At 34.4% G+C, this 18,048-nt stretch overlaps 1 protein-coding gene and 1 long non-coding RNA gene across 8 annotated transcripts in view; one reads left to right on the top strand and one right to left on the bottom strand.

Annotated features, from left to right (window-relative positions):
• The window catches only part of LOC122520628 (ion transport peptide-like), a 36,222-nt gene extending 18,687 nt beyond the window's left edge, over positions 1-17,535 (top strand). For 5 of the 7 annotated variants that reach the window (XM_043640788.1, XM_043640785.1, XM_043640786.1 and 2 more), the window contains 3 exons: positions 13,599-14,056; positions 15,473-15,593; positions 17,383-17,535. In XM_043640788.1, coding sequence (XP_043496723.1) covers positions 13,611-14,056; positions 15,473-15,593 — 567 coding nt within the window. In that variant the 5' untranslated portion in view covers positions 13,599-13,610 and the 3' untranslated portion in view covers positions 17,383-17,535. Of the gene's footprint in view, positions 1-4,381; positions 4,531-13,598; positions 14,057-15,472; positions 15,594-17,382 lie in introns of those variants that run through there. The other 2 variants (XM_043640790.1, XM_043640789.1) reach the window with 2 other exon arrangements.
• LOC122520629 lies at positions 1,700-3,397 on the bottom strand. Its single transcript, XR_006304575.1, has 2 exons — positions 3,181-3,397; positions 1,700-1,782 (listed from the first exon to the last, which is right to left on the bottom strand). It is a non-coding gene; the product is annotated as an uncharacterized LOC122520629 (long non-coding RNA).
• Positions 17,536-18,048: the final 513 nt, after the last annotated feature.

Genomic DNA, 18,048 nt, shown 5'->3' with positions numbered 1-18,048 from the left:
TCGAGTCGACCTCTCGAACGTCGAGAGACACAGCCTCCAAAATCTCCAGAAGAGAGAGAGAGAGAGAGAGAGAAAGAAAGAAAGCTATAGTACTCTATAAGAGAACTTTTGCAAACGAACCAACGTCATCGTACTTTAAATGCTTTCATCAACAACACCCACCCAAACATATACTTATGTGTTAGTTACGTGTAGCATACTATAGTCCGTTTTCCAGAAGACTCTCTTAAGAACAAGAAGAAGAAAGAGAGATAAATAGATAGATAAAAGGGTAGTAAAAAGAGAGTAAGAGTGAGTGAGAGAAAGAGATAAGTTGATTGAGAGATAGGATTTATGTAGTAATATTAATATATATTTTTATATTTTTATATTCAAATATTAATGAAAATAATATAATTAATATTTAACATGGTCTCTTGGTGTATGTTGAAAATATTAATTTATGGGAATAAACCCAAATATTCTGTCTTTCACCGACATGTTTGGTATCTGTTGATATTCCACCATGTGAATCTTGACATTCTCCAATTTCGGTCTTTAACGGTAACATATGAGCCGTTCAGTGCACACATCGATTAACTCCACTTTTTGAAAAATCTTCAATTTATATGTCAAAGAACTTGATATAGTCATAACTTTTGATATTTATAATAACTTCCCTGAATAATAAAGATTAACACCATTAAACGACAAAATTTTGTTGGCCATTGAAAAATAAGTAATAATTTATTTCAGAAACCATTTTGATTATTTTTTGGCTATTCTTTCTTGTTAATTTTATACACCGTTAAATAAAAGCTATATTTATTTAATTTATTTAATAATTATATAATACAATATATAAATATAAATATATAATTATATAATAATAATTTTTTATTAATTTAAAAATATTTATTTATGCATTCTAAATTATATATGTGAATTTATATTATAAAAGGAATTTTAAAAAAACAATGTACATTATTTCATCGCGTTTCTCGAATTTTTGTTTTATGAAGTTAATCGATGTGTGCACTGAACGACTCATATATATGAAATAACTTGATAATGTTCGTGCATGTTATTAATATATTTATATCGCAGATGCAATGAATTTAGATGCAATCAGGATTGAAAATCATTCCGAACAATGTTTTCCCTTATTCGAAAAAAATTTCTTTAATATATATTATATAAGGTAGTATATACTACTATCGAATAGTATATAAGCGTACGATGTATCGATAGATATCAGAGAAAAGGAACTATCGTATCTCTCGGTCGCTTCTATTTATAGCAACGGTGAGAAGGGTTCCGGGTAAAGCGAGCATCGACATTAGAAATACAACTCTTGAGAAAGAGAAAGAGAAAGAGAGAGAGAGAGAGAGTGAGAAAAATACGAAAAGAGAAAGAAAGAAACAAGAGGGAGAGAGAGAGAGAGAGAGAAGATTTGCTTGGTCACACACAGACACTTCGAAGAATTATTGACGTCATTGGGAAACATATAAATCGCTTGGGAGAGACTTTTTCGGTTTATATATACATATATAAGTATATATAAGTGTAGTAGGTGTGTGTATAAGTTTATGTGTGCTTGTGGTATACGTACTACGCACGTGTTGCACGTAGGGAGTTCGAAACCACCTGTGGAATGCCTTTCGTCAAAGTCACTCGCTGACCCTGCATTTTCTTCTTCTTCTTCTTCTTCTTCTTCTTCTTTTTATTCTTCTTCCTCTTCTCTATGTTTCTTCTTTTTTTTTTGTTTAGATTACTCTTTTATGGGGGGCTCTTGGATTTGTACTTACGATTAGTTTAGATTGAAATTAATAAAGATATTGATTGATTGATTATTATTATTATTATTATTATTATTATTATTATTATTGGGAGGATTGATGTATTAGAAATGTAATCATTTTTTACGGTTTATAACATATAAAAAATATTAATTGAAAGTAATATAGAAAGTTTATCGATTATTACCATGAAAAACAAAATTTTTAAATATAGCTTAATAATAAAGAGGCAAGAAAGAATATATAAGATCAAATTTAACTTCAACGAAATCTAATTTTCTTGGGAAGATACACTCATTGTCAAATATTTCGTTTTCCTCGAATGCTAATAATTTCAAGAATTTCGATATATGACAAGTCACAAGAATATTCGTATCAGCTTTCACTGTAAATTTGAAATAATTAAATTTGAATGAAATTTTCTTGTAATACAAAAGCTTCCAAATTCTTATAAACATAAACCTATTTTATAATTATTTAACTTTCAAATTGATATTAATTTTATAGAAAAAACATTATTGGAGAAATATAATCTTATTTACATTAAATGATAAAAAATTAGTCTATCTACACAAAATATAAACAGTAGGAATGAGAATACTCCAGTGACTCGCTGTATTTAGGAAAAAATTAGAAACACACCCGAATATATTGCACCGATAAATTTTGTTTCTTTTTAGATTATATTTTCTTATTTTCTTATAAAACGAAACATTAAACTTGAATTATTTTAAAGGAAAAAAATGACGAATTAATCGCGTATCATACGAATATCTATTTCTTATCGCGATAAAATCATTTCATTATTTTCTAAAAATAAAAATAACTTTTGTAGTATATTTATAAACGATCATGGATCGACCATGGATCGAAAGAATTGAGAATCGATCGATACACGTGATCGTATATGAATTCTGTTTCGATCGAATGCATTTACTCTACTTGAATTACAATACTTGCATATCTCGCAATGATTTGTTCGTTACGCCACGTGTTGTTGTCTATGTTCTTGTCATGAACTCTCGACACGACAAACTAATATTTCTTTCAAATCATTTCTCTAATATTCTAGAAAATTTTTAATTTAAAAATAAAGAAAAAAAGCTTAGAAGGTGTGCCCCGGAAGTTCTTAAGTAATCTACAAAATTAATTACTTCTTTTTACATTTCTAAACTTGTAGTTTTGAAAATGAAACACATTTTTTTATAGAAATATATTTTCAAGAAAATAACCTTAAAAGGGTTTACAAAAAATAATTTAATGTTACAATCATTTGTAGAAACTTTTGACCCATTTAGAAATTTATAGCCTATCTCATATATATATATATATACATATATGTATATATCTTGTATTATGTATTTTTATTTATATATACAATACATATAATATGAATACATACGTTCGCGACTTGACCCTCGAAATCGTTCGAGCGAGACCTCGGAGCAGCTGGTTTATATATTTTACTCGACGATCACGTCGATGTAGAAAATAAAAAAAAAACAACACGTTCCTCTTCGTTTCGTAGCTTCTTCTTGTCTCGTCAATTCAATATGCAAAACAATGTATTTAGATTGAATATAGTTTCGAATAAGTTTTGGACGATTTATAAATTTTCAAATAAAATTCATCAATATTTATTTATTTATTTTTTTTTTCAAATATTAATCTCCAGAACAAAGAAGAAAATTTATTATTATTTCATTTATTTGAAATATCTGTGAAAAAGAAATATTTATAAACATATTAGAGTAATACACTGAATATTGGCCAATAAGTTATGAGAATATACACAGTGTACGGTGTTGACTATTGTAAATACAATATTGAAACATTCACAAGTTAAAGTATTTGAAATTTACGTATTTTCTCTAAAGACCAATCACTTATTATATCAACAATGAACCCAACTGCAACATTATAATATATCAACTGTACTTAACTATGCAACATACCAAAGTATACAATCTAACAATTACTAATACTTATTTAATAAATATATATATATCAATTATTAAACAATCCAATATAATATACATCCAAATAGAAAGAGGATACAAAACTAGAGAGAAAGAGAATGGAAGGTATGAAACGACAGACAGACAGACAGTAAAGGATGGCCGTCGTATCGTCAAAATCAAGGCCGACTACGAGCGAAGCCAAACCGAGCGAAGCAGAGCGACACTGGAGTACCAAGTTTGCAACGTCATAGAAACACGTTATATGTACTCCTAGTACATACTTACCTAGTACGTTCTACGAGAGTAGAAGCACGGAAAGTGTGCGTACACAGATACCCAAGTATTCCAACCATTACTGCTGTTGCTGCTGCTGCTGTAACTTCTGCTTATATACACCAGAGTTAAACCCAGAGTTAGAATCAGAAAGAAAGAAATAAAGAGATAAAGAGAGAGAGAGAAACAGAACACAGAGAGAAGGAGAACGAAAAATAGTTAGACAGATACATACATACATACATACTTACTTACGCATACATAGTTGTGTGTAAAGAAAGAAAGATAGATAGAAAGAGAAAGAGAAAGAGAGAGAACGAAAGACGGAGAAAGGCTACGGTTTCTCGTAATGCGAACCGTAGGACGCCAAGCTGTCTGCCGGAACACTGCTGCTGGCTCGCCCCACCGTGTTGGTCCCCACCAAGAACCCACACCAGAGTAGTGGCCAAGCACTGCGTGCACGTAGCGCAGTGCACCGCAAAGGGAGCGGTGCAGTGCAACACTCGACCGCAGAAAGAGTAAGAGAGAGAAAGATATATGTAAATGGGATAGAGTTAGTAATAGAAATATAGGGAGAGAGAGAGAGAGAAAGAGAGAGAGAGACTATAGACCAACCTCTGTCCTACATGCGTCAAATACTAACGCCCCTTTCTGTCTACTACCAACTACCACCAGCACCACCACCACCACCATCAACTTATTCTGTATCCTCTTCCTATCAAAAGACTTTACTCTTACATTGGTATTCGCTTTACACTTCGGTTGCGACTTCTATACTTAGTGTAAATCTTTCTAATTCCTTCTCTCTTCTCTCTCGGGGAAGTTAATTTATTCGAGTGTAGATATGTATATATATATATGCATGTAAAATGATAGAAATATTTGATGAAGTTATCGTATAGTAATTTGGTAGTTTTTGTTTTGTTTTTGAAATATGTTTCTTAGTCGATTGGGTTTTTATGATCTAGAAATTTTTCGTTGGAAGTTTTAGAGTATTTAGTGCGTTACTAGGAATAGATATTTAACTTTTAGATCAATTATTTAAACGTATATATTTAATAAATATTGGGGTGGGAGGAAGGATTGATATTTTGAAAGAAAAATTGAGAAATAGATACTATTTATATCGATCGTTTATAATATTGTAATATTTCATCATTTCTTGCGACACGTTTGACGTCAGAATTTTTTGTTTCTCCCATATCAATGTGTTCCTTTTTTATATTCATTAGATATTCCAATCGTGTTAACCGATTGAAGAAATCTTTCATAACTTTTTTCTCCTTTTTTCTTCCTTTTTCTTTTTTTTTTTCTTTTTTTTTTTCATTGACCGTGACTGTTGAAACGATCGAATCGTGTCAGAAGAAAAGAAATAAAGAATGAAGAACAAAATCAAAGTCCAAGTTGGGTAAACGTCGATCGTGCACTTCGGTGGACTTCATTCGTTTTATGTAGAATTCTAATTGCAATAGTAGAGAGTTACATTAACAATGTTGCTTTGAAAATCTTCTTGAAAAAGATCACGGTATTATTCGAATCAAGTGCGGATAACTATTACTACTACTACTACTATTACTACTACTATTACTGCTACTACTACTATTACTATTACCATTACTATTACTATTCCTACTACTACGACTGCTACTACACCTACTACACGATATATCAAGAAAAAGAGAGAGAAAGAGAAAGAGAGAGGGACACTGTCCATAGAAGGAAACGTAATAAAACAAAGCGCGCGCGTTACCGAGCGCGCGCGAAGGAGTACTTACTTACATACACCACTCAACGCAAACCGGTGAGTTCGTTGCACCTGCAACGCGAAGAAGGAACGGCATCGATGAGGTTGCTTGTTTCGCGCGATCGAGCAACGGTCTCACTTTGCCTACCAAACGATCATCTTATCTCTCATCATTCTTTTCGAAATCTATCTACTTACCCCCCTCCCTTTCCTTTCTATTTATTTATTTATTTCATCTTCTTTCGTTAAATATGAACGACGACAAATATTACTATCGAACGGGTCAAATAAGAAACAAGAACGTTCAAATTATAAGGAAAATAATAATCGATATAAAAGTAAACGAATATTGTGAGAAGTAACCCTATTCCAAGATGGACGCCAATAACTAAATCATCCTCCATAAGTAGAATAATACATAACCTTAAAATAAAACAACCAATCAAATAGTCCGATTATTACCATACCGTGTGACGATAGAAATCGTTTTGCTTTTAATCGACGTGTACGTCGACATAGGTTAATAGGACCCACTCTTTATATAATTATGTTGAACACACAATTGACGTCATTGACTTCTCTATTCGTGTTTGCGCTCGCGCTCGCGAACAACAACGTAGTCATACCACCACTAATGTTTTATTTCTCTTCTTCGTTTTTTCTATATTTTCTCTATCTTTCTCTCTCATCAAAAATGTTTTTCTTCTTTCTTTATCTTTCTCATCGTCGGACAAATAATTAGCGGTTACGAGCCGATCTTTTTCCTCCTCGTCTCCCCTTCTCCATCATCTCATCCTCATCCCCATCCTATTTTCCTTTTTATTTTTATTTTTATTTTTCTTTTACTTTTTCTTCTTCTTCTTCTTCTTCTGTTTCTTCTTTACTTTGTAATCTTTTTATTCCCCATCTTTATCTACCTTTTCTCTTTTTCATGTACCACTTAACCTTTCGATCTTGCCGGCACGCGATCACTCGACCTATCTTCACATGGAAGATCGCAACTCAAATCGTACGATACTTTACATATGTACATATACGTTTTTCTACAAGCTCTATATTTCTCTACAAGTTCATTATTTTTTAAGGAAAATATATCTATATTTATCTTTTTTTTATTATTCTTATTTATACATGTGGGTATATATATCATGGACAAAGTGATTAATATAGACACTATGAATAATGACTAAAAAAATATCGAACATAGTAATAAATTTTGTTACAAAGTTGCATCTTTTCAGGTAGTTCTTTTTTTATTCAATTTATTACTGACCAATTTTGTTTCTCATTATTCATAATACCTGTATTAATCATTCTGCCTGTGATACATGTATGCTGATTTTTAGTCTTATTTTTAATCCGCAGGATGAGTCTGTTTTAAACGTGTAAATTATTTTTTTTTTTCAAAACGTGTATCTTTCTTTCATCTTTATTTTAACTATTTCAAATAATTAATGTATACTTATACCTATCGTCTTATTTATTCGTCTATCTATAGGATGAATTACTTTAAACAAGTAAATTATTTAATATATAATAATCGATATATAAAAATAAACGACAATATAATCTCATTCAAAGAAGTAACCCTGGTTCCAAAATGGAAGCCAATAACAAAATCATCCTCCCTAAGTAGAGAAACGCGTCTCTCTTGCTCTTTCTCTTTCTTAACTTCAAAGAAGTAAGATGTTATGTGTGTAGTAATACATATACACGATCCAACGATTTCATCTGTTATTTCCTTCTTCGTCTCTTGGCAAAAAGGTGAAAGTCTAGATCGCGCGATGGAAGATGGAAGAACGTCGGCCATTTAGAAGAAAACCGAAGTATCGTAAAATTATACGTGTTCTTTCTTTATCACCCATTGATACAATTTCAAAACTTAGAAAATACTATACATTTATTTAAACAAGATCATTTATTCTTTTAAAATTTCTCTACAAATTATATATACATACAACGTTTGTGCATGTATAGAGTGAGTTATAAGTCAATTGATACTAACAGTAACCTCTCCATTGACTAACATAGTAGCTAACTGATTGGGACAGTATAGTTATTTGTATTTTTCATTTATTAAATATTATATGTATATTAACATAACGTTCGTAAATTAAACCTGATTTACAATAACAATACAAATGCATTTTCGTCAATAAACTTATAGATAAGCGCCATCGTGTGTGAGTGAATCAAAAGTATTCTAAGATGATTAAAAATTAAAACTACATATTACTATAAACTTCGTTCACTAAATCTGTAAAATATACATATATATATATAACAGATTTAGCAAGAATTAGAGACAAATTCAGAGCAGAAGTATGTCGCGTTCCGTTGCTTTCGAAGAGATAACGAAACGGAACGCAAGCCGTCGAGAGTGTGGGAACTAGAGGAACGAATCAAGAACGAAAGAAAGAAAAAGAGAGAGAAAGAGAGAGAGAGAGAGAAAGAACGGGAGCGAAGAGAGAACAAAAGCGCCGCGAGAGGTTGGCCGCTCTCTCGTGTTTCTCCTCTTTTAGATTTCTCGATCGTCTTCCTCCTCGCTCAATTCTTTCACTCACGCACCCATACAAATATCTACAATGTATAAACCCACTGATCAAGTATATACGTGAACGAACGTACAACTTCCCTTCACGTGGTTCGGGCAGCATCTGTACACGTCAGTGCGCACCTGGGTGGCGATCTTGTGTATTAAATTATCGTCGTGTTGATCTTGGACGCGAGCAGAGGATCGTTAGTTTTGCTCCGGGATCCCGCGATCGAGGACGCCGAGGATCCGTTCCTCTCTCAGCGTTCGTCCGTTCAACTCGTTGCTTCCAGCAACCGACCTCCCCCTCCTCCTCCTACTCTTCTTCTTCTTCTTCTTCTCTTCATCTTCTTATTTTTCTTCTTCTTCTACTTCTTCTTCTTCTTCTTTCTCTTCATCCTCTTATTTCTACGTCTCCCTCCATTCTGACCGATCTTTTCCAGATATATAAATGCATACATATTCGTAAGATTGTACGTAAGATTATTACTCGTACTATTTCTCCTTCTCTCTCCCCCCCTTCTTCTTCTCCACCCAACTCTCCAGCCCACCTTTTACGTATACACACCTGCCGTAATAATCATTTCGATGACACAAACTTGCGCTTTCACTTGAAATATACATATATATATATATATATATATGTATACCTACTTACTTACATATTTATATATGTGTATGCATTAATATTTATTAAGCATCGATATCTCTTGAAAACTTTCTTTTCTTACGAGTAACTTAATTCGAAAGATATTTTTCTAGGAAATGTTTATGTTCATCGGAGGAAAGAACAACCGCGAGTCGGTTTTAAAAAGAAAGAAAAAGAATAAAAAAAAAAAAAAACGATAAAAAAGATAAAGCAAATGCGTACGTGATTCCCCTTACTCAGGTGAGGAGTAGTCCGCAAACGTCAAAGATTGGGCGAAAGAGAAAAAAAGGAGAAAAAGAAAGAGTAAAAGAGAAAGAGAGGTTGAGAGGTTCCGGGAGCAACACGGGTGGGGCCTACGTTCGAGTAGAGTGAGGGTCCCAGGATAAGGCCCAGGGTGCCTCATTGCCGCTTGATTTACGACCTTCCTCTTTTTTTCGGTGCCTTTTTTATTCTTTCTTTTATTATTTCTTTATTTCTTTCTCAGCCTCCTTTCTTTTCCCTCTTCCTCTTCCTCGACGAGTATACGGTATACATATAACGTGTGTAGAGCACGTATCGCATCACGTCCCATGGCATATGTTATATGGTACTTGGTATACCGATGGCTTGCTTGGTGGCGGCGGCCAATCGCCTAATTAGAGGACCCCTCCTTCCTTTCTTTTCTTTTCTTTCCTTTTCTCTCTCTCTCTTTCTCTCTCATTCTCATTCTCTCTCTTTCTCTTCACCGTTTCTCCTTGGCACGCACCGCACGTAAAAACAAGAGTCCTATTCCGAAGCTGTGCTGCGTTCCCTCGCGAGAGTCCGACGAGGCCACCGTCGCTCTCATACGTACGATGAATGTGTATATATATATATATATATAAAATGTAAGTATATATATATATATATATTTATATGTGTGTATGTGTGTGCACGGAACGCCAATGCAAGCCTTCTCTCGCAGAGAGTGCCTCCCATTGGCGACGACTTCGACCGTACCTGCGATCAAGAATCACTGCTTCTTTTTCATTCGCCTAAATCTTTTATTGTCTTTTACCAAATTCGACCAATCAACGGATCGCCTCCATCTTAATTATTAACATGACATACCCGTTAACTCTATGAAAACGTAGACACACTTTACACACGTCAAATAGATCATTTTATTCGTATCATCAATACGGTATATATTTATTGAATAAATTTTACCAAAACGGGGATTAAAAAAGGAAGATATTTTTAAAAAAACTATGACGCGAATTTTACGAAAAGCCATTACGCGAAATTTGACGAAAGGGTAAAGGAATAATATTTTTTCTATAAAAAAAAAGAAAAAGTTTGGAAAGAAGTCGACGCCAATGGGCGGTTCTTCATAATAAGCTGACGAAGGCGATTGTGTATATATATATACGATGTATATGTATGTGTGTGTCTCGCGATAGAGCTCTCTCGCGCGCAGTTACATGCGCGCGGGCCTCGTATGATCTTGGCGCTCAGAGGCCCTCCGGCAAGGAGCTTGTCCAGCAACTCCTTCTCACGATTGAGTCATCCGACACGGGAAAAGGACCACCTGGTGAGTGGTGGAGCCGACGCATCTAACGATACGCCGCATCGGTCGGTCTCGTGGCTTCTCCACCACTACCATCCTTCCTTACCCGTTCTCTCTTTCTCTTTCTCTCTTTCTCTTTCTATCTTCCCCCTCACCTTATGCCACCCTATCCTATCCCACTCCACTCCAGTCCAATCCACCGTGTGCCAAGTTTCTCTACGTTTTATCTTCTCCCGCCGTGTTGCTTTTCTTCAAACGATATATCCCGGAACGCGATAAAAAGGACTCGTCGCCTTTTCGAAAAGACCCATACGTTTCTTTCCTTCCCTAACCTCTCTTTTTATCATACCCCGCCTTGTGTTTCTTTTATAATTCTTCTATAGTTGCAAGAGTAGACAAAATTAACGAAAAGAAGATAATACCGAGAAGAATAAAAAGGAAAAAGAACGAACTAAACTCGCCCATAAGATTAATCGAAGGAGATATATCGTGCGCGTATTTAGAATTATATTTTCTCATCTTTTAATCCAAGATGGCGCGTGTCGTCTGTATTCTTGGTATATACAACAAATTAATTATCGAATGTTCTAATTTAATCTTCAATCTTAACAAACTCCAGGATCTTCATATCAAATTCTAATATTCTAATCGTCCGTTTAAAGATATTTTACATCTCGTATCTACAGTATTATATAGATCCAATCAGATACAATCCAAATTGCATTCCAATTGACTAAACGTACAAACCAATTCAATATTCACAATTGTGTTCTTTGAAATACATAGGTATACATTTACAAAAATTCCCTGAATTTTAGCGTAATGAAAACAAACAAACAAACAAACGAAAAAAGTAAATAAATAGAAAAAGAAGAAAAGAAGAAAAATATAAAAATCGAAGGTGGTCGATCAAAGAAGTAATAGAAGAAAATCGAAGGATAAGAAGGAAAGAAAAGAGAAGGCACGTGAGATAGGAGAAAGGAGATAGAAGTGAAGAGAGAAGAGGGGAAATGGAAGGGAACTCCTTCCATACGACCTCGAATGTTCTCGCGCGAACGATCCGCGTCGTGCTGGCCGCGAAAGCGTGTGGCTTTTTGCCAAAGGGTATTTGCAGATTGCACACCTGTGCGTGGCTGCACCGAGGAAAGACCTCACCTGTCGAGCAACCGGTCTCCATTGACTTTTTCTTCGTTCGTGTACCCTCGTCACACCCCACACTCCCTCGAGGTGCCCGTTCCTTCCGCCCTCCCTACACCTCCCTTTGCCTCCCCCTTACGTTCTGACTTGACTTGACTCGAGTCGAGTCGACTCGACTCAACTCGATTCGCGGCCTTTCTCTCTCTTTCTTTCTCTTTCTTTCTTTCTCATGAAGCAGAAAGATACACGAAGCGGATAAGGGAACACCTATGCTTTGCAAGTTTGTACGTTCTCTTTCTCTCTCTCTCTCTTTATTTGTCTCAGTCTTTCGTTTATGTTAAAATTCCTCTTCTCTGTCACACCATTGACGGTGTGTGTCACCACTCGCGACATCGCAGTCGTCTAAATATAGAGCCGATTTTTCGCGGAAAAAGAAACAGCCTGAGGATGTACAATGGTACATAAGTAAATACTTATATATATGTATATATATATATATATATACGGATACATAAGTATATACTTGGATTGTACTCTGTATGTTCACCGATTTTGTCGATGGCGATCCGGTTTGTGATCGTCGCTGAGGACTGACTTTCCAAGGGATATCGTTCCCACTCGAGAATATGCTCGAGAAAGCCTGAGAAAAGTATATTCTTCGATTCGATTCTTCTTCGGTACGATTCCTAAGACCTTGAAACTTGCTTACTGGGATCGAAATTGAAGAGAAAAAAAAACAACAAAAAAAAAGAAAGGATAAAAAGAGAAAGATTAAACTGTTTATACATATGTGTTTAACCGTTTGAGTCCCAGAGGCATTTAAAAGAAAACGGTCGAAAAATCCTAAATCGATAGCGATTGTTTAACATGTTGTTTTAAACTAGCATTTTTCGACAGAAAATCTGATTGGGACTCAAACGGATATGAAAGATTAGAAAGATAAGATAAGTCATGACAAATTTGAGAGAATTCGATCTTTATTAAGGATACTCTCAAAGAGAAAAGACGTTTTCTTATCCTTCCTCCTATATACATGTGTGTGTGTGTGTGTGTAAAAGAGAGAGAGAAAGAAAGAGAGAAAGAAAGACTTTGGAAATCCGTACGAAAGCATTTAACGATCCGGACTCTGAGGACTTTCCGAGGGCAAATTATCGGGCCGAAAGCAATTACCCGGTGGGGCCTCGATATATAGGGAGGAGGAGAGCGGGTCGAGAGTTCCGAGAATCGGCCAGGGCTAAAAATAAGATCCCACCCGGGAGCGATGATTATGTTCCGAAAAAAGAGAACCGGGCGAAACCTTCTCTCTCTTCTTCTTACCAGGCGCACACGCGGTAAAGGTGAACGCTGTGGTAAGGAGTAGGAGGAAGAGAAGTAAGAGGATGATGAGAAAGAGAAGAAGAAGAAGAAGAAGAAGGAGGAGGAGGAGGAGGAGAGGAAAAGGAAGAGTAGAAGGAGGAGGAGGAGAGGAGGAGGAGGAGCACGCCGCGTAGATCGCGCGCAGGGGCCTCGGTTAATGAAGTTGTCGGTTGACGACGTTTACAGGTGGGGCCTGCCTGCGTGTGGTCCATTCACAGCGGCTGCCGCAGGACTGGTTAAGAGTTGCTTTACATCTTCACTCGTGAGACTCCTCGCCGTGAGAGGAGGAGGAGGAGGAGGAGGAGGAGGGGTGGTTGTTGGTATACCTGAGAGCATCTCTTTCTCCTCCTAACCCTTTTCTCTACCTTTTCTTCTTATTCTTAATCTTCTTTTGATTTGTTTTTTTTCGAAGAGTTTTTAAAAAAAGAAAGAAAGAAAGGTAGGAAGGAAGAAAAAAAAAATAAATCATCGTTTCTAGACGATCCGATGTATCCGACTTTGAGTCAATCGTCCTACCTACATGTCTACTCTCGGAATTTCAATTTTTCTTCTTAGATTTACTTCGTAATCGTAATTATTATATATATATATATAAATAATAATATTATTATTGAATTAGATTGAATTTTGTAATTACAGATAACTGCAACAATGATGATGATGATGATGCATCGCGAACAAAAAGGTCAAGCATCCTCGAGAAAGCAATCCTCCTTCTCGTCATTGGGCGACCATTCTTCAGCGATGTACAACAGGACGACGACCAGTTACCAACTTGGTCTCTCGAATTCATCCTCATCCTTGTCGTCGTTGCCTTCGTCTTCGTCGTTGTATTCGTCGTCCTCGTCCTCATCATCAAAGACGAACTGTCCAAGTCTCTTAACTGTCTTAGCATGGACGGCTACGTTACTACTCGTATCATCTTGTCTTGGTATTGCCGATGCTGGTGTCCTCATGAGTCATCCCTTAGGTAAACGCTCTTACCTTGATCTCTCTTGCAAGGGCGTTTACGATAAGAGCATCTTCGCTCGCTTGGATCGCATCTGCGAAGACTGCTATAATCTTTTCCGAGAACCCCAACTTCATGTCCTATGCAGGTAATCTATTAACAATTCTATACCTATATAATTCTATTATTTTTCTATATATTTGTATTTGTTTTTTTATTACATTTATTCTATTACATTTAACAAACACTATTTTCATTTATAATATTGCAATCTTGGTAATTGAAATATTTGTTTGAAATGGTACTCAAATTTAATGAAGGTGTATGCAATAACCTGATACAATGACAACATTCATTTTCTATGTTATTGACTTTCATCATTTTTTTTTTCATTTGTGTTAATTAAATAATACGAACCGTCAATTTATAGAAATATATTTTTAAATCGAATAACGAAAATAAAATGATGTAAAAAAGAACACATGTTTGCATGCATCTACTGATTTCATTAGCATCAAATCTAACGTAATGTTTAAGAAAAGATAGGAAAGGATTTACAATAAGGGAATAAGAAGAAGAAGAAGATCTTTTCTCGTCGTCGAGGTAAACAGTCGTAAATCGTAAATCGTGATCTTGTTTCTCTCATTCCGCGTTGGCAGCTCGAAACGTAGAGCCGTGTTCGTGTGGCACGCGTATCGAAACGGAATGAGATTTCTCTTCTATTTATAGCTCTCGCAAGAGCGAATGCTAACGCACAGCCGTTATTAGCTGCCGTTTCTGCCGAAGCGCGTTAAGGAGGAATGGATTAACGACCGTACCGAAAATAGAATCCTGTGTTCTGTCGATTGCGAAGGAAAAGCCGGATATATTTTTCTATATTCGTTAAAACGTATCTATAAGGGCAAACGGGAAATACTTGTTTTTTTGTTTTTTCTTTTTTTTCTTTTTGGTTTAAATCTCTTGTCAAAATTGTGGGAAAATCTACACAGAAAAATCAATAAGGTTTTTCGATAGAAAAATCACAAATTAAATCGGTTCCTTTTATTATCGATTATTTAATCTCCTAATGTACGAATTTCTTTAAAACATATTTATTAATTTAGACAAATACTTGGAATAGAAATTTATGAGAATTGGAAGTAACAAAAAACAAAGTAACAAATTTGAAAAGAAACGATTCTTCAGTGGACAAATTGTTTTTTCTTTTTTTTTTTTTTGCAAATAAACATAAATTGCAAGTTTTACATGATCGATTTTTCTGTTATTATCGATTTTATGAATATTTTAGATTTTAGTGATTCTATCAAGAATATTAACAAATCTGAAAAAATGATCTTTGCAGACACCTGGATTTTTTCCACGCAAAAACAGATGCTACGTTAAACGTTATAGATTTTCCTCTTATTACCGATTTCATTGATCATCTAAACTCTGTACACTTTCAGGAAAATTCACAACGATCTTAACAAACACATTTAGATCAACCGGGTGGAATGATCTCAAGGTTTTGGAGGACTAACCATATCTCAATTGTATTCCTCATAAAATTTTCTCTCATTTCCAGAAAAAATTGCTTCACCACCGACTACTTCAAGGGATGCTTAGAAGTATTATTGCTGACGGACGAGACGGAGAAGATCCAAATGTGGATCAAGCAACTCCATGGGGCCGATCCCGGGGTTTAGGTAGCTTCTTTTTTTCTGTTTATGATTTCATCATTTTTCGTTTATTCTTTTATTCCTAATTCTTTTTCTCGTCTTTCCTTCCCTTTCCTACCCTTCTTTCTTGCTTCTAAATTTAATTAATTAACATTCCTCATTTAAAGTATTCATCCTCTTATTCGATCTAATCAACACCGATTTTTCACGTTTAAAAATATAAATCATATCACGTATCTTCTCTCCTAAACAAAATCCTCGATCTTCTACACAAATTTTTACGTATAATTTTTGTCTTTTTTTTTTTTAAATATAATTACTTACAACTGAAATTGATATTACGTTTATCTGTTATTTATTGGGGATATTTCTCGTTCTTTTTTCTTTTTTCTTAATTTTTTTTTTCTTTATCTTTTCATTCGATTATTATTGTTTTATTATATGCAATCTTTCGTTGCTTTTAAACGATGCACCTGGACCCGAATAATGCCGATCGTACTTGGACGTATTCCTCATAAATATCTTCTTAAAAATCAGCTTTGGATCGGAAACTCTGCATCGAGAATCGAAAAGAGAGTATGTCTGTACGAAATTCTAAGTAATTTCGTCCCGAATACACAATACGTGTGATATAACTTTGAAACAATTCATTAGCAGTACTGTCAAAACATTTGTGCTAGATCGAATAAAACAATGAAGTTAGAAACAAAAAAAGAAAAATATATTTTTCACACACCCACACACAAATATTTTATCAACAAATTCGTAATAATTCAAAATAATATCTAGCACTTCTAATTCAGTACTGCTAGGAAATAGGAATACGAATCCATCCGTTCGTCCTGACAAATTTTTGTCCTACGACGTATTTTTGACGTATACAAATTTTTGTGAATTTTTACATTGCAGCAATTTTGTATGTGAATTTTTGATCCCAAACTTTTTGTGGGACTATTTTTCATGAAATTTTTTCCCCTAAACACACATTTTTTAGATTCCACAAGGGAGGAGCAGCAAGATTTTGGAAATTTTTTCGCGACTCCGATCATTTTTGTGAACGAAAAACCTAAATTCCTTTAATCCTACATTTCTCTAACTACTACTAAACTCATTGCCAGATTTATATCTCTCTCACACTCTCTTCTCTCTACAAATAATTACATATACGCATTATTTGTGTGTCAGAATCGAAAAATTTGATATTTTGTTGTACGTGAATATTTTAGATAAAAAACATAAATGTACAGTAAAAGTTATAATAGATGTTAAACATTCTGATCAAGATATACATACCATATTTTGGTATGGTATAATTTAAATTAATTAAATTAATTAAACTAAATTATTATATAATAAAAAAAGCATACAAATTAATGATTATTTGATTGAAACGATTGTTTTTCACAGATAACGAACAAATCGATAAATTTCATAATGATTTGTTTTTCGAAAGATCACAAAAGCACAGATTAAGCACAGATCTCACCAAAAATAATATTTTTAAGAAAATTATAATAAATATACACACAAGAAAAGAAAAAAAAAGGGAAAAAAACGTAAAAATTGATGTTAAATAAAAGAGAACGGTAGAAAGACAGATAGATAGAGAGAGCCGGAAGATAATTCGTTAGCATCCGGTATTGACCCTCACGAGAGAGGGAAAAATAGAAAGAGAGAAAGAGAGAAAGAGAGAGTGAGAGAGAGAAAGATCAATGGCCTCTCTTCTTCTCTAGTAACAGTGTGTATCTGGCTCTGTTACTATAGATCTAATCCTGGTCGTTTTGTGGCATATCTTTTTTTCTTTCTTTTTAAACAGGCAAGACTGCTTCAGCACTCAATACTTCATGAGCTGCATCCAAGCGTTGCTACTTGAGGACGAGAAGGAGAAGTTCCAAGGGATGGTCGAGTACCTCGGTCGCAAGAAGTAGGCGAGAAAGAAGAAGAGAAAGGAAGGAAGGAAGGAAGGAAGAAAGGAAGAAAGGAAGAAAAGAAGGAATGAGAATGAAATCAAGTAATGAAGAAAGGAAGGAAGAAAACAAGGCTCCTGCGGTGTTCCAAAAGACGAAGAGACTACGATAAAAAAAAAGATGAGATATCAAATTTGAGGAATCAACATGACGAAGAATTACGAGGAAGAGGTGTGCATGTTTTTAAACAAGCAAACTCTTTACCGGAAATCTAACTCGAGCCGTTATCGTTCGATCATGATTAATTTAAAAAAAAAAAAAAGAGAAAAAGAAATACTTCTTATATTTATTTGATCAGTATTTTTGATAATCGTTTGTTCGATAAATTATTAGTATATGTAATATGAATATTTTGTTCATTATAAATGATTTAATGTCAATATATTAAATTTCATTTTGTTATTACAATGTAGGTTCAGTTGATCGATATAATTAATTATTATATTTTAATTAAAATACTGGTATATTTTTGTTTGTTACTTTTTCATTGATAAATACTGATACTTTATTGTAAA

Source organism: Polistes fuscatus, unplaced genomic scaffold, assembly GCF_010416935.1.
Source record: "Polistes fuscatus isolate 324 unplaced genomic scaffold, CU_Pfus_HIC Scaffold4, whole genome shotgun sequence".
NCBI lineage: Eukaryota > Metazoa > Arthropoda > Insecta > Hymenoptera > Vespidae > Polistes > Polistes fuscatus.
The sequence above is the reverse complement of the archived record's forward strand: the minus strand, read 5'-3'. Positions and strand labels throughout refer to the sequence as shown.